Raw genomic sequence first — 27,029 nt, 5'->3', positions numbered from 1 at the left:
ATCTGTAAAAGTCTGGTGTCGCCTGAAGTTGGAAGCAAATGTTATGTTACACGGGTTACACGCTTCGATTTATTCATTATTATTATTATTTATTATTATATCGATTCATTTCTATGTCTATGCTTTCTTTAAATTGAACCACGAGTTCCTTCTCTTATGAAGTCTTCATGTTTAATGTTGTTCAATGTGCTCTTTGGAGCGTCGTTTCGGCCGTTTCCCTCTGATTTCACTGGATTTCATTTGTGCGCCATGTCCGGTAATATTGTATTACATGCCGTCCGTTGATGCGCGTTGGCTTGGTAATAATGTTTAATTTTGCATGTAATTGAGGTAAGATAACCATTTATTAACAGTTTTTTTCTGAATTGTGTGATATAACAAAGTAGAATATTTAGTGCTAACGAGATAAGAAAATCCTTATTCTTTCTAATGTAGTATTTCGCGTTGACCATGTAGTGTTTCCAAACGGTGCAACAACGTAATTCAATTATAGCTCGTAAGCAGTAATTTAACCTTTTATTCATTAAAGTTTACGGTGATTTATGATCGGAAATGAATATTGATCTCTTTTTTTTTCCTATAATTCCGATATATTCTTATTAATTTTCATACTCCCGGTGTTGAAAAGTACTTATAAGAAGTAGACTAAGCGGTAATTACTACTCCTTTTAACATTCGTATAGTATACGAAATTGAATTAATATCATATTTTTAAAGTATGGATTGTAAACATTCCGTAAATTTAATGCTATGCTGGTTTTTTTTTCTAGAATTTTTACATAAAAATGTCGATTCCACCGTACTTGCTGGGTCCAAATCCATGGGCCACCATGATGGCCCAGCAGCAGGCTCATGCCCAACTAGCAGCTGCTCAAGCTCATGCTCAAGCAGCAGCTCATGCGCAAGCAGCCCATCATGCCCACATGCAAGCAATAGCAGGGCCTCCATTACCACAAATGCCTAAACAGCCCGAAGTTTTGTCCGAGGACAAACTTCAAGAAAAAGGTATCCGACAACTATTGTATTCATGATATTAGAAAAAAAAACATTGTATATTATCATGAAAGTCTTGTTAAAAGTTAAGTTGTCCAAACAGGAATTTACAAATAACATAACATTTATGTAAGTCTTATCTAATATGCTACAATATCTTAGCTCAAAAGTGGCAACAACTTCAGTCAAAAAGGTTCGCTGAAAAAAGAAAGTTTGGCTTTGTGGATGCTCAAAAAGAAGATATGCCACCAGAACATATAAGAAAAATTATTAGAGACCATGGGGATATGAGTAGTCGCAAATACAGACACGACAAACGTGTTTATTTAGGGTAAATGAAACCAAATACTGTTCAGTTTTTTATGATTTGAGAAAAAACATGAAGTAAATGTTTTGTAATGTTGTTGGTTCTTTTATAGAGCATTGAAATACATGCCTCATGCGGTAATGAAATTGTTGGAAAACATGCCAATGCCTTGGGAACAAATTCGAGATGTAAAAGTGTTGTATCATATTACGGGTGCGATTACGTTTGTGAATGAAATTCCGTGGGTTATAGAACCTGTATATATTGCTCAATGGGGGTAAGCTGCAGAGTATATGTACATTATGGTATTATTGATTACGTTTGTATGCCATCAAACAAGTACAAATTGTTTTTATTACGTGTAGAACAATGTGGATTATGATGCGGAGAGAAAAAAGGGATCGCAGACATTTCAAAAGAATGCGATTTCCGCCGTTCGACGATGAAGAACCTCCGTTAGATTACGCGGACAATGTTTTAGACGTTGAACCATTGGAAGCTATACAGATCGAACTTGATTCGGAGGAAGATGAATCTGTGGCATCTTGGTTTTATGAACATAAACCATTGGTTGGTACGAAGTGAGTATCAAAATTCTTCCTATATATTAGTCGATTATCAATGCACAAGTGCAGAGAAACGTATTTCATGATGAATCGCGTAGGGGTCCTGAAATCAACCGACATGTGAGTTGAAAGCTCTGGTAATTGCACAATCTTGTCCGAGACGAGTATTGTGGGTTACCACGAGCTGGATAAAACGCTATACTGAATTATCTTTGTTCTCAGCAATTGCAATGTAAATGTAATTTATGAAAGTTTCATTTAGTCGTTAATAATATTCCAGACACGTAAATGGATCGACTTATCGACGATGGAATTTGACGTTACCACAGATGGCGACATTGTATCGTTTGGCTAATCAATTGTTGACGGATTTAGTGGACCAAAATTTCTTTTATCTCTTCGATCCAAAATCATTCTTCACCGCTAAAGCTTTAAATATGGCCATACCCGGTGGTCCGAAGTTCGAACCACTGGTGAAGGATTCAAATGCAGCCGATGAAGACTGGAACGAGTTCAACGACATAAATAAGATTATAATTCGGCAACCTATAAGAACAGAATATCGCATCGCGTTTCCTTATTTGTACAATAATATGCCGCATTTTGTACACTTATCGTGGTAGGTATTAAGGCCAATACTAGTACTACAGTTACTTGTATATCTGTCCGCATGTTTCGTGCGATATTGTCCACGCAAGTTTTAAGATTGAACAGTTTTTAGTATATTAAAGTCTTACTAGCAGTGTGGTAAATAAACGGAAACGGAGGTGAATGGTATTCGTTTCCTTCGTAAAGTATAGAAGGCAACTGCTGAAATCACCTTACATTATTTTTATTTTTCTTTATAAAATACATGCGTCGAAACAATACCCCGTGAGTGTATAACGAGCCACGTTGTTTTCAGGTATCATGCACCAAACGTAGTTTATATAAAAACAGAAGATCCTGATTTACCTGCGTTTTATTTTGATCCATTGATCAATCCTATTTCGCACAGGAACTCGTTGAAGGTAAACTTGTAAGACTTATAAAAAAAGTATCGATGAATTAGTTTTGTCGTACGTCGATGTTTTATCAGTTGTTCGTATTCAGACTGTCGAACCACAAATTGAGGACGATGAAGACTTTGTGCTGCCAGAAGAAGTACAGCCGTTCCTTCAAGAAACGCCTCTCTATACCGATAACACGGCGAACGGTATAGCTTTGCTATGGGCGCCAAGGCCGTTTAACACTCGTTCCGGTAGAACGAGAAGAGCCATTGACATTCCTTTGGTGAAATCTTGGTACAGAGAACACTGTCCACCGGGACAACCTGTTAAAGTTCGGGTCAGCTATCAGAAACTGCTAAAATACTTTGTTTTGAACGCCTTAAAGCACAGACCCCCGAAGCCACAGAAGAAACGTTATTTGTTCCGGTCATTTAAATCGACAAAATTCTTTCAAACCACCACGATAGATTGGGTCGAAGCTGGTCTACAAGTATGTCGACAGGGATACAATATGTTGAATTTACTTATTCACAGAAAGAATTTGAATTACCTTCACTTGGATTACAATTTCAATTTGAAACCTGTTAAAACTCTGACCACTAAGGAAAGAAAGAAATCTAGGTTTGGAAACGGTGAGTGTCCAATAATTCGTGAAATTCGTACGCATAGTAAGCATACGTAGACATATATTTTTCGAACGCTATCCAGTTCTTAAAAGAATGTTAATTTTTACAGCATTTCACTTGTGTCGTGAAATTCTCCGTTTAACAAAATTGATCATCGATTCTCACGTACAGTATCGTTTGAATAACGTTGATGCGTTTCAACTTGCGGACGGATTACAGTACATTTTTGCGCACGTTGGTCAGTTGACTGGAATGTACAGATATAAGTACAAATTGATGAGGCAAATTAGAATGTGCAAAGACTTGAAGCATTTGATTTATTATCGTTTCAACACGGTAAGTGTATGACTTCTACCGACGTTTGAATACCCTCTAAAAATAGTTGATTTGTTTACGAATACAATGAAACAGGGTCCCGTTGGAAAAGGTCCTGGTTGTGGCTTCTGGGCACCGGGTTGGAGAGTATGGCTCTTCTTTATGAGAGGAATAACTCCGTTGCTGGAAAGATGGTTGGGGAACTTGTTGTCCAGGCAATTTGAAGGACGGCATTCGAAGGGCGTCGCGAAAACTGTAACGAAGCAACGTGTAGAGTCGCATTTCGATCTTGAATTACGAGCGTCAGTTATGCACGATATCGTGGACATGATGCCGGAGGGAATCAAACAGAATAAAGCACGAACAATCCTTCAGCATCTCAGTGAAGCCTGGAGATGTTGGAAAGCCAATATTCCTTGGAAGGTTTGCCTTTTGGATACTTTTCTTCGATCTTTGCTACAGTTTACCCTTTTCACGTTATAATTTTTTAACTGATATAACAATAGGTCCCTGGGTTACCGATTCCCATTGAGAATATGATTCTCCGTTACGTGAAAATGAAGGCTGACTGGTGGACCAATACAGCGCATTACAATCGAGAACGTATCAGACGTGGAGCGACCGTGGATAAAACCGTCTGTAAAAAGAATCTCGGACGTCTGACTCGATTATATCTTAAAGCGGAACAGGAACGCCAGCACAATTATTTGAAGGTATAGAATATTATGAATTGTAAACGACTGTGGTGACAAACATGAAATTACAAAATATTAATGCATGCACTGGTTTCGTGCACAGGACGGTCCGTACATCTCCCCGGAAGAGGCAGTAGCCATATATACCACGACCGTGCATTGGTTAGAATCCAGACGGTTTGCTCCTATACCCTTCCCGCCCCTTTCATATAAACACGACACCAAACTGTTGATATTAGCTCTGGAACGATTGAAGGAAGCGTACAGCGTCAAGTCGCGATTGAATCAAAGTCAACGCGAAGAACTCGGTTTAATCGAACAAGCGTATGATAACCCCCACGAAGCGTTGTCCAGAATCAAGCGTCACCTTTTGACACAGCGAGCATTTAAAGAGGTAACTCTTCCGTTTTCTATTTTGTTTTTCACTGTTCCACGAAAGGATCTTATTCGTTTTTATTTCGTAGGTGGGAATCGAATTTATGGATCTTTACAGTCATCTGATTCCCGTGTACGATGTGGAACCACTTGAGAAAATTACGGACGCTTACTTGGACCAGTATCTGTGGTACGAAGCGGACAAGCGAAGGTTATTCCCACCGTGGGTGAAACCCTCGGATACGGAACCACCGCCGTTGCTGGTTTATAAATGGTGTCAAGGTATCAATAATTTGCAAGACGTCTGGGACGTCAGTGAGGGAGAGTGTAACGTCCTATTGGAGTCCAAGTTTGAGAAGTTATACGAGAAAATTGATTTGACGTTATTGAACAGACTTCTCAGGTTGATTGTCGATCATAACATAGCCGATTACATGACCGCAAAGAACAACGTTGTCATAAATTACAAGGTATTTAGACGGAGTTTCATTTTGATAAAAAAATGGCAACACGATCGCTGATCATAAATATTAAAATGTTTGCTACTTTCGCAGGATATGAACCATACAAACAGTTACGGAATCATCAGGGGGTTACAGTTTGCGTCGTTCATAGCACAGTATTATGGTCTTGTGTTGGATCTGCTTGTTCTCGGGCTGCAAAGAGCCAGCGAAATGGCTGGTCCGCCTCAGATGCCGAACGACTTTTTGACTTTCCAAGACGTAGCCTCTGAAACTGCACATCCTATCCGATTATACTGCAGATACGTGGATAGGATACATTTGTTTTTGAGGTGAGATCCTCTGTAACATGACATACATTTTTTTTTTAAATAACGTTTCACGTTGAAGTGCTTTGCATACCGATTTCCCCATCACTTTCCGTAGGTTCTCCGCTGATGAAGCAAGAGATTTAATTCAAAGATACTTGACGGAACATCCAGACCCTAACAACGAGAATATTGTTGGCTACAACAATAAAAAATGTTGGCCCCGAGACGCGCGAATGCGACTTATGAAGCACGACGTGAATTTGTAAGTAATGAATTATTCTGTGATTATAGTGATCCCTCGATAAATGCGACACAAGCAACGACGTTATTCCCACCACTGGGGAAGTTCCTTTCTGGAATCAATCAAAACAGAGTAATCAGAAACTAACCAGAGGTGTGAAACATATAGTGGACAATTTTTGCAATGTTTTTTTGATGCTTTCAGGGGTCGTGCAGTATTTTGGGATATTAAGAATCGTTTGCCCCGTTCCACGACCACGATTCAATGGGAGAACAGTTTCGTCAGCGTGTACAGCAAAGATAATCCAAATTTGCTGTTTAATATGAGCGGTTTCGAGTGTCGTATATTGCCGAAATGCAGAACCACCCACGAGGAATTCACCCACCGCGACGGCGTGTGGAATTTACAAAATGAAATCACGAAAGAGAGAACCGCCCAGTGTTTTCTAAGAGTAGACGACGAGAGTTTGCAACGGTTCCACAACAGGGTCCGGCAGATTCTCATGGCCTCCGGTTCGACAACGTTCACGAAAATCGTTAACAAGTGGAACACGGCTTTAATTGGACTGATGACGTATTTCCGGGAAGCGGTGGTGAACACGCAGGAACTGTTGGATCTGTTGGTCAAGTGTGAGAATAAAATTCAGACGCGTATCAAGATCGGGCTTAACTCGAAAATGCCGTCGCGTTTCCCGCCGGTGGTGTTTTACACGCCGAAAGAATTGGGCGGATTGGGAATGCTTTCGATGGGCCACGTGCTGATACCTCAGTCCGACTTGAGATGGTCCAAACAGACCGACGTCGGTATCACGCATTTCCGTTCCGGTATGAGTCACGACGAGGACCAGCTGATTCCGAATTTGTATCGGTACATTCAGCCCTGGGAATCGGAATTCATCGATTCGCAACGCGTTTGGGCGGAATACGCGTTGAAACGGCAGGAGGCTAACGCACAAAATCGTAGACTCACGTTGGAAGATCTCGAGGACAGTTGGGATCGTGGTATACCCAGGATAAATACTCTATTCCAGAAAGACAGGCACACCCTTGCGTACGACAAGGGTTGGCGGATACGCACGGAATTCAAGCAGTATCAGGTATTGAAGCAGAATCCATTCTGGTGGACTCATCAACGTCACGACGGCAAACTGTGGAACTTGAACAATTATAGAACCGATATGATCCAAGCACTCGGCGGCGTGGAAGGTATTCTGGAGCATACACTGTTCAAGGGAACGTATTTCCCAACTTGGGAAGGTCTTTTCTGGGAGAAAGCGTCCGGTTTCGAGGAGTCGATGAAATACAAGAAATTAACGAACGCCCAGAGATCTGGTCTGAATCAGATTCCAAATCGACGATTCACGCTGTGGTGGTCGCCGACCATCAACAGAGCAAACGTGTACGTTGGTTTCCAGGTGCAACTGGATCTGACGGGCATATTTATGCACGGTAAGATCCCGACTTTGAAGATTTCATTAATTCAGATTTTCCGTGCTCACTTGTGGCAGAAGGTGCATGAGTCAATCGTCATGGATCTATGCCAAGTTTTCGATCAAGAATTGGACGCTCTGGAAATCGAGACTGTTCAGAAGGAAACCATACATCCCAGAAAGTCTTACAAAATGAACTCTTCTTGCGCTGACATTTTACTGTTCTCCGCATACAAATGGAACGTCTCGAGGCCGTCTTTGCTCGCCGATTCCAAGGATCTAATGGATAACACTACCACGCAGAAATACTGGATAGATGTGCAACTTCGATGGGGCGATTACGATTCTCACGACATCGAGAGATACGCTAGAGCAAAGTTTTTGGACTACACCACCGACAATATGTCGATTTATCCGTCCCCTACGGGATTACTGATCGCCATCGATTTGGCGTACAATTTGCACAGTGCTTACGGAAACTGGTTCCCAGGTTGTAAGCCTCTTATACAGCAAGCAATGGCGAAGATCATGAAAGCAAATCCGGCGTTGTACGTCTTACGTGAACGTATCAGAAAAGCGTTGCAACTGTACTCTTCCGAACCCACGGAACCGTACCTGTCGTCGCAGAATTACGGAGAACTTTTCTCGAATCAAATTATCTGGTTCGTCGACGACACGAACGTTTATCGCGTTACAATTCACAAAACGTTTGAGGGCAACTTAACCACCAAGCCCATAAACGGAGCGATTTTCATCTTTAATCCTCGTACCGGGCAACTGTTCTTAAAAATCATTCACACCTCCGTTTGGGCTGGTCAAAAGCGTTTGGGCCAGTTGGCCAAATGGAAAACCGCCGAGGAGGTAGCCGCGCTGATTCGATCTTTGCCGGTGGAAGAGCAACCGAAGCAAATCATCGTAACCCGAAAGGGAATGTTGGATCCATTGGAAGTGCATCTGCTCGACTTTCCTAACATTGTTATTAAGGGATCGGAGCTTCAGTTACCGTTCCAAGCGTGCTTGAAAGTCGAGAAATTCGGCGATCTAATTTTGAAAGCGACCGAACCGCAAATGGTGTTGTTCAATTTGTATGACGATTGGTTGAAGACCATCTCATCCTACACGGTATTATATTAATTATACGTTCTTCTACTTTTCGTTCTGATGTGTGCATAAATATTTAAATAAACGTGTTGGTATTCCTTTTTTTTAGGCATTTTCGCGGTTGATCCTTATTCTTCGGGCGTTGCACGTGAACACCGAGAGGACAAAGGTTGTATTGAAGCCTGACAAGACAACTATAACGGAACCCCATCATATATGGCCCTCTTTGACGGACGACGAATGGATTAAGGTCGAAGTACAGTTGAAAGATCTTATACTGGCGGATTATGGTAAAAAGAACAAGTACGTATCATAATTATACTTCTGTGTGGCGTAAATGCGATACAATTACCAATTAACAATGAAATCTGCCATTTTTCAGCGTGAACGTGGCGTCGTTGACTCAGTCGGAAATCCGAGATATCATTCTGGGTATGGAAATCAGCGCACCGTCCGCTCAACGTCAACAGATTGCTGAAATAGAGAAACAGACGAAAGAACAGTCGCAGCTTACAGCGACCACCACGAGGACGGTGAACAAACACGGTGACGAAATCATTACCGCGACCACGTCCAATTACGAAACGCAGACGTTCAGTTCGAAGACCGAATGGCGAGTTCGAGCAATCTCTGCCACGAACTTGCATCTTCGAACAAATCATATATACGTGTCGTCCGATGATATAAAAGAAACAGGTTACACTTACATATTGCCAAAGAATGTTCTCAAGAAATTCGTCACGATATCAGACTTACGAGCACAGGTATGTGACTTTTACGCAATAGTAGTTCTTCGACAAATTCACCGACTTTGCAGAATTTTTCAACGACTGGTATATCTCATTCTTCTTTCGTGCCGTTTCCTGTTGATATAGATCGCAGGATATCTGTATGGTATCAGTCCACCCGACAATCCTCAAGTGAAAGAAATCAGATGCATAGTGATGGCTCCGCAATGGGGAACACATCAAACTGTACATTTGCCCAACACGCTTCCGAATCACCAATATTTGAAGGAAATGGAACCTCTTGGTTGGATTCACACTCAACCCAATGAATTGCCACAGCTGTCGCCACAGGTTAGTGTCACTTGGTTTATTCAAAGTGACATCAAACCAAGTAACACGTTAATCGTATAAACGACAACACTTGATTTGTCCGATTTGTCCTTAGGATATATCCACGCACGCTCGAGTAATGGCAGAAAATCCAATCTGGGATGGAGAAAAGACGATCGTGATTACTTGCAGTTTCACTCCAGGATCTTGTTCTCTTACAGCGTACAAGTTGACACCTAGGTTTGTATTTCCGAGAGAGAGAGAGTCATCCGATAATCAGGAATACGTACTTTTGAACGTTGTGTTGTACTTGTTCGCGATCATTACATTTTGTATCGCGGTTTCAGTGGCTTCGAATGGGGAAAACAGAACACCGACAAAGGAAATAATCCTAAAGGTTACCTACCGAGTCATTACGAAAAAGTACAAATGCTGTTGTCCGATCGATTCCTCGGTTTCTTTATGGTCCCGAGTCAAGGATCTTGGAACTACAATTTCATGGGTAAGATATATTTCATTTTTATTGCAAGTGTCAATACCGATAATATAGATATTTTATTCCCAATTCAAATATATCGCCATCATTACGTAGAAACTCGCCTGTGCACGGTTGTACCCGCGAATACAAATCTTTTTTCTCTCGGGAATTTTAGGGGTGAGGCACGATCCGAACATGAAGTACGAACTACAATTGGCGAATCCAAAAGAATTTTATCACGAAATTCACCGACCCGCTCACTTCTTAAACTTTTCGAGTCTGGAAGATGGTGAAGGTGTAGGAGCCGACCGAGAAGATGTATACGCCTAAAGAGAAACGGCAGGACGAAGGAGGAAAACGTTAAAGCGACGTTACCACTTCCGACGACTGAGTCCATTTGAAGTTAAACCGTGTACCTATGGTGTAATGAACTGCAATTAATTGTCGCAAAAACAGTTTTTAATAATGAGATGTTGTCACCCGTATGTATATGTACCCAAGGATCATGGCATTTAAACATCATCCAAATTTACTTGACAAGAAACGATCGTTACGCAAGAAACTTCCACGCGGATGAATCGAGGCTGTTTTGTGTAACGTTTAACCTCTTATTCGATCTCATCCACGCGTTGTTGTAAAGAAAGAAATGTTTGTACGCGGTGTAAGTAACAAACTTTGTGCACGTGTTGCTTATCGTTATCCCGAATTTCCAGTAGACTCGTACACGTTTGGACTTTAGTTAACAGGTTGAATAGTATTAATTTGGACATAGAATATTTGATATTTGTACTATACTTTAATATTGATTTAGAATAAAAAATACATAATTTATACACAGATGTAACATATAAAAGAAAATGTACAAAATTTGTTCACGTACATTTGTGTCGTTACAGACATGGCGAATAGCATGTATGATATTTCAATGCGCATTCCATGACACGCGTCAGTTTTTTATAACCCTCAGCGCACAGTGGTGCTTGTTTTGGAATTGACTTTGTCACTTTGCGAAGAAAAGTAGTAACGTTATTGGTGGAATAAAGCTCCATCACGGTGTCGATGATTTTTTTTCTGTTTTTCGGTTTCATAACTGATGCGACATAGTAAAAAAAAAGAGAATGATCGCGAACATTAATCGAACGAAATACAGCGAAAAATGCGACGAGGATGCATTAGAATCGAGAAAATATACAAATAGCAACGACAATGAAATTACACAACAACCCTGTTCAGATTGAAGACGCCCATTTTACGGCTATTTTAGGTCCAAGACGCCTTTAAACCGTCTTCAAAGCGTCATTCGGCGTCATGTGTTATCTGGATAAGCGGTTCTCTCGTTCACGAGGGTTGTACACGATTGTGCGCGAGAAATGTTAACATCAAGAGGAGGGTAACAGGTGCCTTTAAGGACAGTCGTTGCTGTCGTCGGATAACGGTGGTTTACCGCTGCGAAGAGGTAAGGTATCTTTCAATTGGTGAGGGTTGAACTTCTGCTGGAACGGTATCGATGCCGTCGGTGCCGCGGACGTGGTGCAGGTGCGTGATGCCGAACTGTGGTATGCGCTGCGAGTCGAATTCCTCGAGAGAAAGTTGCGTCCGTGGCAACCGAGCCTCTTCAAGAGCAGTCGACGGATCTTTTCTTTCCAGACGAAGATCAAAAAGATTATCACGCCTTGCAAGGTGTTCGTTAGATCGGTAAGGTACCAGATGTACGTCGGTGAATTGTTGCATAACCATGATATTATTTCCATCGACCAATTGATGCCCATCACGATGAACAGTTTCAAGTACAGATTGAACCTACGGAATATGCATTGAATTTTATGCGTGTATTATGTTTGGAAATTATTGTAAATTTATCTGAATAATACATATAATGAAGATAGCTGGAAGAAGAGTAATTAGCAATCGTAATTAGTAATTGTGGCGGGACAGTAGTAGGCTGGTGTGCATGAAGCAAGGAGCAAGAACAGTCTCGGCGTGTTTACACGCGTAATTCGTGACCAGCCCGGGATATATTTTTGCTACATTAGAGGAACCCGTCATTATGAAAACAGATCGGAGCCTGGGAAAGTCCTCGTTTTACTCGGTCTATGAGATCATCTAAAAATAATTTTGCCATCGTAAACGAAGCGACGATAAAGAGTGGTGCTTCGGTGAACGTATCGCGTTTCAAAGGTGACGCACAGTGGTCGAAGTGATCGATGCAGGGTGAATAAAAATCGAAAAATTGTTTAACTGAAATTGTCATAAAAAGAGGTGATATCACATGGTCTCTTAGTATTTTATTTAAAAAAAATATCTGTTCGTACCACCTGTCAGTGATGAAAGAAATCAACGAAAAAATTGTACGAAGGAACAAAAACGGGAAAAATAGCGTAACATTATTGAAATTAATAATACGAACGGAGTTGTATATATTACCGAGAAGAGCCTTTTGTTCTTCTGGGAAACTCGGCGCTGCGAACGCGCTGACAATAAGAAACAACGGAAGCACTCGACGAAATATAAAAATTTCGAAATTATTTCAAAGTGACAACTGACTTTGTATCTAGGTCTACAACCACTGTGCGGTGCTAGACCAAAGCATACCAATAGAAATCGTTTTGACGTTCAAAAACACTTGAGAAAGGAAAACAAACCATTGCTTGTTGTCATCGTGACGCCTGCTGTCCGCGCCGTTCAAATGATGAGCTGTGTCCCGTGTGTGCTTCACAATTTTCAATGCCGTGGAGACAAAAAGACAGATATTGCAGAACACCGTGACACCCATAGGTCCGTAAAAGTATATTGCTTTCGCCTCATCCGCTACAATTAAAAAAAAGGCGTCTTAAACTTTAAAAAAAATCATCGGTACGATTTACGCGAAGATCGATAGTTCCAGCAAAGGTTAGCGAAAAGTCTTACTCGTGAACCAACAGCTCTGCATTCCGAATTGTGGTCTTATAAAATAGGTCGGAATATTGGGAAGGAAATCCATGAGGATGCAGACACCGGTGAGGATCGACGCGCAGCCCCAAGCGTAGATCGAGTATATTATGAATTTTTTCCGTTCTCTTTGTTTCACGCTGCCTTGGAGTGACCGGAAACCACTGAAAACAATCATGCTTTACTCGGTGAAAAACTGAGAAACGAAGGAAAATCTGGCGAAAGTTCCTCGCCTCGCCAAGCCACTCCTAGACTTCATTAGTTTCGACTAAATAGATACAAGTGTAAACTTTTACACATACAGGCGATATTGTGGTTTTATATGACACATCCATGGTTCTTCTATGCATAGACTCGTAAAAACCAGACTCAACGATCATTCGTTTGATAAAATATTCGACTGTACATATTATGGACAAATCCTTTTAAAGTTCCGAATTGAATTTTTAATGCCATAAAAAATGGTTTTACTTGGTACCGTCGCGGATCTCGCGTGAATCGATCGTGGCAGAATGAACAAAGGAAAAAAAATAATGGAAGAGAATTTTTCCCATAAGACAACGTACATGTATAGTGTATATCCTGACAACAAGGGTAGAAGAGGAGCGTTCATGAGAGCTGGCAGGCGAATAATAGTTCACGCGATCGTACACACCCTCTTCTACGTGACACATGTTTATATTTACAGATCCGTGGAATGGTTAAAAAAAAGGCTTGGCAAAACGAGCTTACGGACGAAAGGATAATATATCGCGTTAACGATTATGCTCGTAATCATGACATTATATACGCCTCGAACCTGCGAACACGCTATTGTTTTCGCGCGACTTTGACCACTTCTCACGCGAGGTTATGGAACGCTTAAAAATATCGTTGAAAGTATTCGAGTGTAGGTTGTACTTATTTACGTTGAACAATAAAACTCGTGAAAACCGACGGGATCAACGAAAATTTCAGAGAAATTCGAATATTCATAGGTGACAAGTCTTTACAACGAAACCATAAAGTGAAACCTCGCGTAGAAAAGTTGGCAATTAACCGCATCTATTGTTGACCAACGGATCGCACGATAGATTATTTATCCGAATCTTTTCGAAACATCTCCTCGATATTCGCAACGAACGTATCTCGTATCGACGCCTGCGTTGGCGTCAGCATCGAAGAAAAGACCGATTCCCGGCATTCGAGATTTGTTTGGACTATACGTCACGATTTGTTTGCTGTGCACCTGGTGTTCTATAGATATATAAAGTAGCTTTCCAAACTTTTATGAGGGCTGCTCGATGGAATGACGGGTTACTGTTCATCTCGAAAGCACATTACATTCGGCTTCCGTATCTGTACGAAAGTGTCTGTGCACGTAAATAGAAATACATGGAACAGGTTAGAATTCGATAGCTGACTATAGCCCACTCGAAAAATATCGATCGATGTTAAACACCACTCGACTGAGAAATTAAACGGGAGGGATCGATCATTTTCACGTTAAAGAAACTGAGGATGTATACTCGATCCTCTGTGAACGTGTTCTCTTGCAATAAAAAGAAGAGGAAACATAAAAAAAACCGTGGAGATGCGAGGCGATTCAAACGAGAATATAGACGGTGTTAAACAGAATTGGGGTAACGCTCGTAGTCGAAACGATCAGGTCTGTATACAGAATCTTGATTAAATACGACGCCTCGGGACGGTTGTCCTTTGTCAATAAATTCTATCGATCCCCGTAAGTGTGTAACAATTAATCGGAACGAATTAAGGACGAGGCGAGTAGACTTGATTCGAATCGTGTGGGAGAAAGAGTTATTACGCACATTTGGGTCGGAGAGCCGTTCCGTTGTTTCATGGACCGATCGAAATTAATTTAAGAATGTTTGCGGAGTGTACACGTGCCGTCACGAACCGGATACTAATTCGCGTTTCATCGCAATCAATTTTCCCTCGATGTTTGCCGACTATCGAATTTCTCCTGTTGGTCTAGAAGAATAATGGATAGAGTTTATAGCGTGTCCGCGGTATCGACGACGGGTGAATACGTTGACGAAGGGATCCCAGCCGTGTGACTAATTGTAATACCGGGGTACGAACGGGATAGGTTACGAAAGCGAATGTGTACACGGAACGGTCCGATTCCCTTACCCGAATGTCCACCAAATGTCGAAGCACATGACGTTCAGCCAGAAAAAACTGGCCAGAAAGGAGAAATGGATGATGAAAGCTGAAACAGAGTCGCGTAAGAATTATATGTGCAATTACGTAGGGTACATATGTGACAATTAACCCATTTGCATCATTCGGAAAAAAGGAAACTTGGCCCATACCACCAAAATTTTTTTTTATTGTATACAGATAGAAATGTTGCAAAATGCTTAAAAAAGGAAAAAAAATGGCGTAATATATAGTAATAAAGTTAATACATATATACATTGAAAATAATTGGAGAAATTAAATCTAATAGTTTTGCACAGTATGATAGTACTTGAAATTGTCGATACATATAATCACACGGCAATTATCACACTGATAAAATGAATCTTCTCTCTTTTTTGTGATAAACAAACTGCACAACGTTTGCGAGCTTTCTGTGATGAAGTTTTTTCAATGGGCATTAGAAAATGTTGGCCAGTAAATCTTGTTGGTAATGATACAATAATAATAATAAAAATAGTCCATTTGCAATCATCACTCTTCACTAACTGCGTGCATATGCGCTGTGGCTATGATGCACAAAAAACTTATGATGCAAATGGGTTAATAAACAGTTATAAGTCGCGTGCGTAATAGGTACATGGAAATGGGGCGCGGTCTCGGTTTTTACATTTCGCATAATTTCACGGATAAAACAAGATTTCTACGGGGAAAAACTTGGTTCTTTCGCTTTGCGTCTTTTTGTTTCACCAATTCGATATTCCTGAACGCGGATCGTTTGAGTTTATGGAAAGTAAACTCCCCTGTATAATCCATATAATGTATAATCTATGTGTCTCGTCTTAGGATTCGTGTAACACGTACAGTGTCCCCTTGACGATAAGGGGGGGGGGAGGCTTAATAAACACAATGGAAAGCAAGGTACCGAATGCGACGCAGAGGGGATCCGAGATGCTGTATTGCGGGAGGATCTGCACGATCGCGAGTACCGTGTACGCGATCAGCAGCGACCCAACGTAACAACGTAGCGTCCGCCCGTGCATATTCTTCAGTTCGGGTATCAACGAGTAGACGATGAACGTGGCAAGAAGAAACGGCACCGACACGATCAGTCCAATTGGAAACGAAACTATGATATTTGTCCCGTTCGACTCCCCCGTCTCGTCGTAGTCATCCGCCTCGAAACAGAGCACCACGTCGTACTTGTCCACATCCACGCGACCAAGACAATATTCGCTCGGCGGGAGGATAACGTTCCCGTTCGGCCTGTACACCGCGCCGTTATCGAGGAGCAAAAACGCGTCCTCGTCGTACGTCTCGGGGACGAGCCGATATCGTGGACCGCCGTCGCACGGATCACGTACGGCCAGCCGGAAACTTTTCGGTGTCGGTGATGCGTCGAGCAAATCGAAGCTGTTGGACCGGTACAAGGGTGGAAAACGAATGGTCACGTTCGTTTCGAGCGTCAAGCAACTGTTTTTTATCATCCGACTCTCGAGGGGACAGCAAAGATGAACCAGAGGCTTGTCCGACGTTTCGTCGGACGAATTGTTCCTTGTGTCCCGCTCGTTCCTGTGGAGACCAATGAAACGTTCGGTCCCATCGCTGTTCTCGACGATATTGGCAAGGGGCCCGACGGTGGCGAACGTCACCGGTTCGACGCCCGCGAGGGAACCCTCGGTTACGGTGAAATCGAGACCCGAGAACGACTCGACGTTTATCGCGCGAGCCGACAGAATCGATAGTATCGATAGGATCGACGTAACAGTCACAACCGTCGTTTCACTTTTCCGTGCTGGATCGACGCTGAACATCTTGTTCGTTGCGTTCTTGCGAACCGACTGTGTCTTATCGGCCCCCCAGTCGTCCGGATTCCTTGGCCAGACCGCACAAACCGCGTTATCACGGCTCACGCGGAAACAGAGCTAGGAGCGGCCCCGAACTTTCCATCTAATCTTGCGTGCGCTCTCTCGCCCTTTCACCGCCCTTTTTCGACTGCCTCACCGTTTACGAACAATCGAATCGCTTTAAACGTGGAATTATTAATCGAACTGAACGGAGAGTGAATTTTACCCGCGTTATCGGCGTGTTATCGTGATCGTGAGTGAATTCCTCGAATTTTCTATTCCCGCGCCTAGAAGAAAATCGTTATTTCCATTCGGCGGTTTATACCGTGGCTGAAACGCATGCGCACGATTTGAAACCAACGGAAGAGGAACGGTTATGAATATAGGACGCGGGCGATTTCGTTTCTTTCTAATTTCTGGCTCTTCTTCGTAGGAAACCTGTCTCGATGGACGTTCGTATATACTTTCCAACATTTAATTTGCATCCAGGGCGGCGTGTAAGAATCTCTGAAATGAGGTATGTCTATGATTTATATGTGACAGTTAAAGCGAAAGATAGCATCGTTTCGTTCGCGCGGGATTGATGTTGAATCTCGATAAACGAAAGATCGACGTGTCGATAAATCGAATCAGCAATTGATAAGATGCGACACGAGCCACCCCCCCGTTTGAGTTATCGACGTGCGATATCAATCGTTTCGTGTGAATCGATATTCCTGTAATATGATTTCTGATATATTTTCGGGAAATGGCGGAAATCTACGTATTGCACGCCACTTTTGAACGAATATTGTCGATGCAAAGAGAAAAGAAAACTCTGTCTTGTTTCTTGTTGTTAGCAGAAATCTCGATTTTCCTTCACCCTTTAACGGCGATTCACGCGTAGACTCGACGTAAACCGTGTACAAAAAAATTAATTACCTTGTTTTCTTTTCAGATACACATTTCTAATACAAAATTCCATCGTTGAAGGGACCACAGGTTATTATGCATGCATCACTTTTACGATAGTCGTGTACCATACAAAGTGAGATGATTTTTTGTTGTTTTTCAATCTAACACACACGTTATTGTTTCCGTTTCTCCCGGCGTGCAGAAAAGAAAACAAGAAAAGAGAGAAGCGAGAGAAAATTTTGAGGAAAGGTGGACACCAATAGGGGAATGGGGGTATAAGTCAACGAAGACAAAGAGAAAGATCAAAGGGGTAGGCCGTATAAAGCTTACCTATAGCAGAACATAGACGGGACGCGAAGTAAAACGATTTCGCCAGCACGAGAAAGGTGTACGCGATCACGAGACAGGCGACATAACACATCAGTGTTTTCCCGTATAGGCTCCTCAACTCCGGTATAATCGCGTAGACCAAAAACGTGGCGAGGAAGAACGGAACGGACACTATGATGCCAATGTTGTACGATTCCTGTTCGTTCGCGGGCGAAGGAGTCGGCGAATCCGGCGACAGGCAAACGAGCACGACGATCCGTTCGAAGGACTCCTTCCAGTCCAGGCAATAGCTCCACGCTGGGAATTTGCTGGTGGACGTTCGGAGGGTGCCATTCCGCTCGAGAACGAACGCATCCTCCTCGTATCGTTCCGGTTCGAGCATGTATCTGACGGAATTATCGGGGCAGGCCATGTCCTCCACGAGAACGAACAGATCGCCGATACCGTTGATCCCGTGGATTTCAGGGGCGAGTTGGGCCCGCTCAAGAACGAGATCGGGAGACCCCAATTGCAAGCGGTTCGGCAGTTTCTTGCAACTCGGCCGGTCGCCCGCGCCCAACATCTCGTCACGCCGGCAACACTTCTTCAGACAAGCACGCAGATTGCACACGCACCCGTAAATCTCGTTCCCGTGCACGCGATAAGACCCCTTGGGGAACACCAGTTGGTTGTGCAGCAGACTTTCGTTCTCGAAACGACGTGTTTTGTTCCTCTCTAGAACGATCCCGGGGAACGGTCGACAGAACGTGTCCTCCCTCTTCACGGGCTTCTCGCCACGATCGTGCTCCTGGCCCTGTTCACCGTGTCCAAACTCGAGACCACAAATTAAAATCACCGAAATGACACGAAACACGGAACACCCTCGCATCCTGCTTCTTGTTCTTTTGCCTATGACCGAGAACACCTATTCCTCGATTCGAAGCGAAGCCAAGGAGACGCGACCGTTTCTACAATTTCGAGTCGGCATGGATGATGGCCTCGAAGTGCTGTATTTCTGCAACCAGTAACCTTTGTCTTCTCGATATATATCTCGTTGGAAATCGAGATGCGGGGCAATCACCGAGAATCGCGACGAATATCTCGGAGCTGGCTTCGAACTGACTGGCCCTCCGAACTTTTCGATCGTTCCCCGCGTTGCCGCGCCGCGCGAATCTAATATGCCAACGCCACCCCGCCCGTTAACGTCGTCGCGGTGTAGCTTCGAGCGAGGAATCGACGACCCTTCCGTGTTTTCTCGTACCGTTCATCGATTTGACGATGGAATTACGATCGGTAACTAGAGCGCAGCACTTCTCCTCTTCGGCAATTTCGAACGGTCCCGCTCAAAAGAAATTTCTCGTTTGCATGTTCCTATCAGCGATCAGACATTTCGCCACGTTTCTCGGGCTCGATTCGCGCCTTCTTTTCTTTCATTGCTGAAAAAAATAATGAAAAAATTAAAAACCAAAATCCTGCCCATGTACTAACGTATGTTCGTTTCTCAATCCTCGAAAGAATGATTTCCTTTCGTCCGTGGAATATTCAATTTAAAGACAGCTATCGGAATATCATTCGACTGGTACAAAATGTTATACACTCTCGACAACAATAACGGTGGTTTTACATTTACAGAAAGAAAATTTATTATTGTGTTTTTTTCATTAGAAACTTATGAGTTTACGGTACACGTTGGGTGATCGAGGATGACCGCTTTTGATGAAACGAAACTCATGTATGTATCGTGTTGCTCTTGTTGATCGTATCTCTATTCCAATTCACGCTCCAGACCCGTTCCACTCAATTCGAATTGCGACGAGGTATCGTCTGTGGCACGATGTAATATAAGTATACCGTGGTCTGTGGTATATATTTAATTATAGATGAGGTGTAGATGTGGTATAGAATTTACCAATCACGTACATAGCGTGTTTTTGTTATCACTGTGAAGTCCTCACTTCATAATTTTAGTGTCGTGCTCAACGTTACCGACGCAACTACGAATTTTAGGCATTGTTAACAGACATAGAGTATATCGTATACTTCATTCGTTTTACGTGACCGAATACAATTTGGCGGGAACAATCGCATGTGTGCTTAGATTTAAAAAATGTCAACAGCTTTCGCGATGTACATATCGCTGTGGATTCGTACAGTTTTTCAGTAAAATCTTTCATATTCCTTAGATACACAGTCGGATAAACCTTTACAACAGTATAAGAAATCCGATCCTTTTCTTCGATTCTATGTATATATGAGCTAGGCAACGTTAACCAAACTATGTAGAGAATGTTCCAAATTGTTCTACGTTCATTTCAATAAACGTTTGAAAAATAGTTTTTTCTTTGAGGAATGAAATTTAGATATTTAGTTTACTCCTGGAACAACAAATAGTAATAATTGCGCATGGTTTCAATGCGTATCTCGTCGGTGATTTACCGTACAGTATGCTTCCGCGAATATCTTAACCTCAATAAACGCAATATTAAATATATAGATTTTTTTTGTTATATGCGAACTCGGATTATGCAACACGCATAGACACGACTGAGAGAAATTAGAATCAATTTCCTGTTTTCGTTGAAGACTGTACTACTAAGTACGGATAACAAGATAAAAGTTTGGTTTAGAGGAATCATAGACTTTTGTCTTTGACGTGTTTAGGTTAAGAAAATCGTCATTTTTCGTAGAACCTGTTGCTGTAAATGCAGTAGATGGCAAACTTGGAGAACTTGATATCGGTATGGAAGAAGGCGGACGTAGTCACCTTCGACGTTGATTCAACCGTGATACAGGAAGAAGGAATCGATGAACTCGCAACATTCTGTGGAAAAGGAAAGGAGGTTGCTGCTTTGTAGGACTTATTTTCTTTTATTCTTCTCTTCTTAACTCGTACTTTTAATCATTTCCATAGTCCCTTTCACAACGTGGGCAATACGTCTCGATCATGCTAAAAATTAATCGAAAATCCTTTTAGAACGAGACAAGCGATGCAGGGACATGCAACGTTCCGAGAATCTTTGACGAAACGATTAAAAATCATAAATCCTTCTTTCAACCAAGTAAAGCAATTCTTATTATCACATCCACCTAAACTCTCACCTGGAGTAGGGTAGGAAATGATTTCAATCGCTAAAATATACACGCAATACCATTTGTGCCATTTCATTTAAAACTCCTTCTAAAAATTTCAGAACCCTGGTAACAGCCCTTCAAGCACGTAAAAAGCAAGTGTTTCTAATATCCGGTGGATTTCAATGTTTAATCACACCAGTTGCAATAGCACTTGATATTCCATTAGAAAATGTGTTTGCTAATAGACTAAAATTCTATTTCACTGGTTATTATACGTTTATACTTGCCCTAATTACTGTTACTATGGTATTTGAATCTTCAATGAAACCTTTTGCAGGAGAATACGCTGGATTTGATGAAAATCAACCGACTGTAGATAATGGTGGAAAATCAAAAGTAATCGAATATCTCAAAAATGAAAGAGGATTCAAATCTGTTATTCACATAGGAGATGGAGCAACAGATTTAGAAACCATGTCAGTAACTGACCTGTTTATAGGTAAGTCTGAATTATTTGAAACTAATGATGGAAATTATCATATGCATATAATATTGTTTAATTCTGATTTGGTGTACTCGCGTTAATATTGTATCTCTTACAGGATATGGGGGAAATGTAGTTAGAGAAAGTGTAAAATTGAGGTCTTCATGGTTTATTACAGATTTCAATGAACTTCTGAATGCCTTATAAATGTGTATGGTACAATATTTTACAATAAGAACTCAATTTCTTCATCGATAAAATCTAAATTTTCAGGTCCGTTTCTAGCATTGACCTTCATCAAGTTAAACATAAGAAACAGTATAAAGATCAATTTTCTACACCTGTTTATATTACACATACATGTAGAACAACAACTATGTTTGAGTCCTATGCCTTGTTCCATAGACTTGCTAGATAGAATACCTTATGCGACACTAATTATAGACACTGATTATAGAAGGTGTCCTGCAATCTATTCAACAAACGTTCCCCATGTATTCAGCAAGTTATTCTGAATAAAAACTGTCATTTACATTGTAGGTGTATCGATTTATCCATTCAGAGTGATCTGCTGAACACAGAGTAAACGTTTATTGAATATTTTACAGTACATCCTGTACATTATATTACTTATGCAATATTAGTTATAGGAAAATATTGAAAATAAATAAGTAAATTTAAACCAAAATATATAACACACCGGGTTTGCTTTAGATCATGCTTCATTTTCTTTGTTACCTGAAAACTCGAGGGAGAATTGAGTGTATCATATCCTTATTAAAACTGTAAAATCGGAGTTTTGATCTCCTGTAATCACTGACAACTTTTCGCTCTTTCCTGTTTCTTCTTATTTATCCAATCTTGTATCCTGCGCTGACGTTCGGTGTCAGATATTACCATGTCCATGGTCAGAGGAGACCGATTAAACGGATCCGTTTGATCGCTTAGTAGGTGCCTAAAACATATCAGGATCACATAGAATCAAATGTACATAGAGCTGTTACTATTCAATGTTAAAAACTAACAAATCAAATATTAACCTGGCAATAGTCTGACGATCAATAGTTATTTTAGAAGATGGAAGAATTACAGGATCAATCATCAAAGTAGACATGATAGGATCTAGAAACTCTTCAGGAGCATCGACCAGTATCTCGTCTTCTTCTCTTTTGTGACTTGCAGCTGTTTCTACATTTTTCGCGAATCGACTCAAACCTACGGATATACTCGCACCTCCGATACGAACTGAAAAGTTGTATAACAATAATATTTCATTCAACTCTGATTAAATCGATTACTATAATTAACCACATATTCTATAAAATAATGCTTACCGAGTACGCTATCGGCTAACTTAAACAGTTCAGGACTGTACGATCGACCGTCTTGAGAAACGGCGAGTGTAAAGGATTCAAATTGACTAAGATTTATGTAAATTTCGCATATGTTCAGCACTAAATTTGCAGGATTAAACGCATAATCATTTTTATAATTTACCTAAAATTATAAGAACGGTATGATAAAAATATTCGTTTATGATTTATACGTTTCGTAATATCTCCTCTATACCTTCAGATTTCTCTTATTCGGTCCAACCAATTGTAGTAGTAAATAATTAAGCATCGAAGCAATACGATCTACCATTGTCGAGTGACAGAAGATCGATTTGATCTCTGTCGTTAACATTTTTAACGTTTCTATTGTTTTTTTACCTAATATGTTGTCAAATCGAGCAATCATTCCGAGATGGAGCAAATACTGAGCCTGCTGATCGCGCTCGTGTTGCGGTAATTCATTCCACTCTCCGTTTTCCCTTTCAATTAAAATTGATAACGTGTTATGTAAGGAAAACAGTTTTAAAAAATCGCATTCCTTTAATCAGTTAAGTTTCAATTAACATCGTAATTCCATGCAACATATGACGAATTGTGTATAGGTACCTTGCTTGAAGTAATTGTTTCAACTGGGCCATATTTGAAAGCGCTTCGTCTAACAGAAATACGGCGTCGTTCATTAAAAGATTTATAAAACGTAAAAACAAAGGGGGTTGAGCTGCCTCCATGTTTGCTTCTGCTTCTTCAGCTAAAATACTATACATTTGAAAAGTCAAAGTTAATATGAATGTAACTTTTAATTGCAGCATAATAGTATAATTGTGGAATTGCAACAGTAATTACTGCAAAATATAAAAATCAATCGGAAAGTTGAATTCTTGATGCGTCTTCAATATACATATCGTTTTTCTTTTTTTACTCACATAAAATTATTACGATGTTCCTGAAGTTTCCACAAATATTCCATAACAACGTACATTGGTCTTCGATAATTAAACTTTTGTTCAAACTGTACGCTTTGTCCAGTCATTTCGATGCTTACGAATACTTTCAGCAAGTTGGCGACAATCTAAATTGCATAATGAATATGATTTTGTGACAAGAAAGCATTTTAAACGTTCGATAAAGAAATACGTACATATTGCCTGTAAGGATGCTTAATAAATAATTGTTCTCTATGGAATGTTCCTAAATTCAGCGTTGTAGAATTTATGGTTTCATCACTGGTAGGTAGAAGAGCTTCTAAAGATTCTGCCAGACAAGCACGTAAATGAGGATTGTATAAACGTTGCTGTGACTCCATCAGTACTATGATCTGAAGTAAAATGGCTAATTATTGTACCGAAATACACACGCTTTAGCTTATGACAAATGTATGTTTAGCTTACCTCAGTTAACACTGGTGTTAAAAAAAATGAACCATGTTCTTCAAAAACATTTGGATTCGAATGGCGCAGAAAGCATAAAAATCTAATGGTATTCTCCACCACGAATTCAGGAATGCATCTAGATACGCATAATATCTCGATAGAAACAAAGTTATCGATATGAGGAAAGAAAACAAAATCTTGAGAAGATAGCTTACGTTAACGTACTTCAAAGTGTCTGGAACAGTGTCTGGCAGAGGAAATGTTATTGTTTTATATTCCTTTGGAGTGTAATCAATCTGTTTACCTCCTTCAACTTCTTCATTATTTAAATACACTTGTACTAACCAAAATGCTGTTGTCGCGTGAAATTTCGCTAACAATGTTAACATCTCTGGCACTAAAAGACTCGCATTAAAGGATAAAGACCTAACATTTCAGAAAGACGTAAATTAAAATGAAAAACGAAAACAAACTTTTTCACAAGGATAAATTGTATAACAGTACATACTTGCTCCTTTCTTCCACTAAAATTTTTCCTAATTCCACTGCTTCGATATCAACATTGCTTACCGCATCTGCGTACGCTCTTTGTATTCTTGACAAGTCTTGATTTGTTCTGCGCATACAAAAAAAAACCACCAACATTTTTTAATTTTTTCATTAAATAAAATTTATATCTTAAGAAATACAAACCTCGAAAGCTTATCCAATACTACCCTGTAACCAAGATCTAAAGCCCTGTGAGTTAAAAAAAAACATTCAGTAGTAAAACTAAATGTTTTTGCAATTGGTCTGGCTCCATCATCTGATGTTGGTATTAAACAAGTTTCCAAAGACAATCCTTTTAAGTGTATAGCATCATTTGAGCATTCGTTCCCATTTGTCTAGGAAATCAATATTTATAAAACACTGAATTCTTTGAAATTCATTGAATAAACTAGATATATTTGTTCTTTTCAAATCAACTAACCGCTGCCGCACAATACGTCGGATCTATTTTAGGCACTTTCGTTTCATTTTGTTTAATGCAAAATGGCTGACATAGCCGGAGCAGCACGTTTCCCAGATTTAACATAAAACCATCAGAAACGCATAACATAGCGCCCAGACTTGTGTCGTTCTGACTGTTCCATATTTTTCCCCTATTCGCGTTTGCGGAAAGACAATTACCTATCCACTGCAGAGTTAAGTGGCGAACTTCCACAGAGCATTTGAGTAATAAATGAAAAACTTTATGCAATGATTCGTTTAAATCATCCAGAAAGGTCCAAATCATTCCTTCGATAGTTGCGGTAGACTATACAAAGAATTATTAATATGGATTTGATATGTAATAAAATTGTCAAATTCAACATTACTTTAGTTTATTACTTACCTCTAGTAATGGCGCATCGAAGTAATGGAAAGGTTCTTCTATTGTTTTTGGCAAACAACTTAAACTGAAAAGTGCACCTAATAATGTTTTCGCATATGCACTACCATAGATATGCTTTGGAGTACTATGATGGATTATCAATTTAGCTAAAGGTTCTATCGAACAAAAAAGATTTAATATTGTAAACCAATCTTGTCTAAAAGAGGCAAGATTAACTTGTGCTGCTTCTTTGTAAATAATATCTAAAATAGGATTAAAAGATACAGCAATTGTATCCATAGCATGTTCTTTGTTCTCTGTTTGTAACTCAATTACAATGCCATTAGTGAATGACACAAATTCTGGCATTGATCCAGCTTTGTCAATACATAATTGGATAAACTGATTATGTATCTGAAAAATAAAAAACAATTAAATCACTTAGAACAATTGCTTTTGTGTTTGTAGAGACCAAGTAGTTACACTTTGTAAATATCTAACTGTGCACATCGTACCCCTTGTCCTTCAAACAAGTCTGGTTCTTGTAACGCTACTCCTGCATTTTGTAAGATAATTTTTTGCATTTTACAGACAACATTACCCAGTTCTTGGTTGTTCTGATATCGTTGGAGTCGACAATAACTTTCAAATAAGTAGGATATTGCTTGTGTTTCTAATGTATGCGAGTTGCAAGGGGTTTGCTGAGAATCTTCAGCAGGCACCAATTTTGACACGAGATCAAGAAGCATTAATCGTTCGAAAACTGCTTGCTCGATCGAATCGACATCGACAAAAATCAATTTACGATTTTTACATCCACTCATTTCTGTCGCGTGTAATGTTATTCCGAATACGTCAGCGAGTAGATTGTTAACCTGACTATCAATTGTGGAACTGTTTGGACCTTGAAATTCAGTGGGTCCTGTCGTGTCCTGTACGTTTATATTCTCATGCTTTGTAACATAATTAACTCTGTCATTTTCGTTAACAACCCTCTGACTTTGCGATGAAAACGACACGGCATCGTTGACGGTCGGAAATAATCCAGCGAACGGATTGATGTTCATATTGTCGCACATGGTTCTCTTGGTAAAACTCAATCACAAATTGTAACAATCATACTTAATCCGAAAATAAATCGCAGAAACTTGATTTTCAAGCTAGAAAATCTTAAAGGACAAGTTAAAGTGCCCTTCTCGAATAATTTCACAGTACTCCGATTTGCTTAGTTTCATTCTGTATAAGCACCGCCAATATATACTGTCTACAGTTTATCTAGGCATTATTCATTTCAGTTAAGGATGAAGAAAACACAACAAAACCACGTGACTTTAACAGGAACGTCCA

At 40.4% G+C, this 27,029-nt stretch overlaps 4 protein-coding genes across 5 annotated transcripts; 2 read left to right on the top strand and 2 right to left on the bottom strand.

The window, feature by feature from the left end:
• The first annotated feature begins 244 nt into the window (after nt 1-244).
• LOC107193343 (pre-mRNA-processing-splicing factor 8) lies at nt 245-10,912 on the top strand. The gene is made up of 22 exons (XM_015582750.1): nt 245-330; nt 771-1,005; nt 1,156-1,324; nt 1,413-1,577; nt 1,666-1,881; nt 2,147-2,485; nt 2,771-2,876; nt 2,959-3,487; nt 3,591-3,817; nt 3,893-4,219; nt 4,303-4,509; nt 4,595-4,885; nt 4,956-5,336; nt 5,421-5,659; nt 5,754-5,900; nt 6,084-8,430; nt 8,519-8,712; nt 8,792-9,173; nt 9,285-9,488; nt 9,583-9,707; nt 9,815-9,969; nt 10,121-10,912. The coding sequence occupies exons 2-22, from the start codon at nt 786-788 to the stop codon at nt 10,273-10,275; spliced, it is 7,125 nt and encodes a 2,374-aa protein (XP_015438236.1). The 5' UTR covers nt 245-330; nt 771-785; the 3' UTR covers nt 10,276-10,912.
• A 399-nt stretch (nt 10,913-11,311) lies between these two features.
• On the bottom strand, nt 11,312-18,651 carry LOC107191580 (G-protein coupled receptor Mth2-like). Its single transcript, XM_015580645.1, has 6 exons — nt 18,090-18,651; nt 15,944-16,813; nt 15,010-15,088; nt 12,853-13,037; nt 12,588-12,753; nt 11,312-11,745 (listed from the first exon to the last, which is right to left on the bottom strand). The coding sequence occupies exons 1-6, from the start codon at nt 18,649-18,651 to the stop codon at nt 11,349-11,351; spliced, it is 2,259 nt and encodes a 752-aa protein (XP_015436131.1). The 3' UTR covers nt 11,312-11,348.
• A 1,993-nt stretch (nt 18,652-20,644) lies between these two features.
• LOC107192088 (phosphoserine phosphatase) lies at nt 20,645-22,250 on the top strand. 2 transcript variants are annotated; one of them, XM_015581285.1, is made up of 6 exons: nt 20,645-20,664; nt 20,756-20,919; nt 21,043-21,177; nt 21,260-21,405; nt 21,478-21,639; nt 21,743-22,250. In XM_015581285.1, the coding sequence occupies exons 2-6, from the start codon at nt 20,780-20,782 to the stop codon at nt 21,829-21,831; spliced, it is 672 nt and encodes a 223-aa protein (XP_015436771.1). In that variant the 5' UTR covers nt 20,645-20,664; nt 20,756-20,779; the 3' UTR covers nt 21,832-22,250. The 2 variants fall into 2 exon arrangements, with proteins under 2 accessions (XP_015436771.1, XP_015436779.1); XM_015581293.1 differs by lacking the exon at nt 20,645-20,664 and having other exon boundaries at nt 20,820-20,908.
• Nucleotides 22,251-22,330: 80 nt separating this feature from the next.
• LOC107192105 (ubiquitin conjugation factor E4 A) lies at nt 22,331-26,937 on the bottom strand. Its single transcript, XM_015581305.1, has 14 exons — nt 26,198-26,937; nt 25,704-26,096; nt 25,299-25,625; nt 25,022-25,212; nt 24,837-24,944; nt 24,554-24,754; nt 24,347-24,464; nt 24,097-24,273; nt 23,882-24,027; nt 23,565-23,714; nt 23,194-23,437; nt 22,959-23,121; nt 22,665-22,869; nt 22,331-22,579 (listed from the first exon to the last, which is right to left on the bottom strand). Exons 1-14 carry the CDS (start codon nt 26,759-26,761, stop codon nt 22,438-22,440), a joined length of 3,129 nt encoding a protein of 1,042 aa, XP_015436791.1. The 5' UTR covers nt 26,762-26,937; the 3' UTR covers nt 22,331-22,437.
• Nucleotides 26,938-27,029: the final 92 nt, after the last annotated feature.

This window comes from Dufourea novaeangliae, unplaced genomic scaffold (assembly GCF_001272555.1).
Source record: "Dufourea novaeangliae isolate 0120121106 unplaced genomic scaffold, ASM127255v1 scaffold7, whole genome shotgun sequence".
NCBI classification, from domain to species: Eukaryota; Metazoa; Arthropoda; class Insecta; order Hymenoptera; family Halictidae; genus Dufourea; species Dufourea novaeangliae.
This window is presented reverse-complemented; position numbering and strand designations above follow the sequence as displayed.

Coding starts and splice junctions, on each gene's coding strand:
- LOC107193343 (XM_015582750.1), top strand. CDS start 786: ATGTCGATTCCACCGTACTTGCTGGGTCCAAATCCATGGGCCACCATG. Junction 4,510..4,594: donor GCCAGCACAATTATTTGAAG/GTATAGAATATT, acceptor TTTCGTGCACAG/GACGGTCCGTACATCTCCCC. Junction 5,901..6,083: donor ATGAAGCACGACGTGAATTT/GTAAGTAATGAA, acceptor TGATGCTTTCAG/GGGTCGTGCAGTATTTTGGG.
- LOC107192088 (XM_015581285.1), top strand. CDS start 20,780: ATGGCAAACTTGGAGAACTTGATATCGGTATGGAAGAAGGCGGACGTA. Junction 21,406..21,477: donor ACTAAAATTCTATTTCACTG/GTTATTATACGT, acceptor AACCTTTTGCAG/GAGAATACGCTGGATTTGAT. Junction 21,640..21,742: donor AGTAACTGACCTGTTTATAG/GTAAGTCTGAAT, acceptor TATCTCTTACAG/GATATGGGGGAAATGTAGTT.
- LOC107192105 (XM_015581305.1), bottom strand. CDS start 26,761: ATGTGCGACAATATGAACATCAATCCGTTCGCTGGATTATTTCCGACC. Junction 25,213..25,298: donor CGACGTATTGTGCGGCAGCG/GTTAGTTGATTT, acceptor TTGATTTCCTAG/ACAAATGGGAACGAATGCTC. Junction 24,755..24,836: donor TTAGTGGAAGAAAGGAGCAA/GTATGTACTGTT, acceptor CTGAAATGTTAG/GTCTTTATCCTTTAATGCGA.
- LOC107191580 (XM_015580645.1), bottom strand. CDS start 18,651: ATGTTGGGCGCGGGCGACCGGCCGAGTTGCAAGAAACTGCCGAACCGC. Junction 13,038..15,009: donor GACATTTGGTGGACATTCGG/GTAAGGGAATCG, acceptor GATTGTTTTCAG/TGGTTTCCGGTCACTCCAAG. Junction 11,746..12,587: donor CACGATGACAACAAGCAATG/GTTTGTTTTCCT, acceptor CATATTCCGTAG/GTTCAATCTGTACTTGAAAC.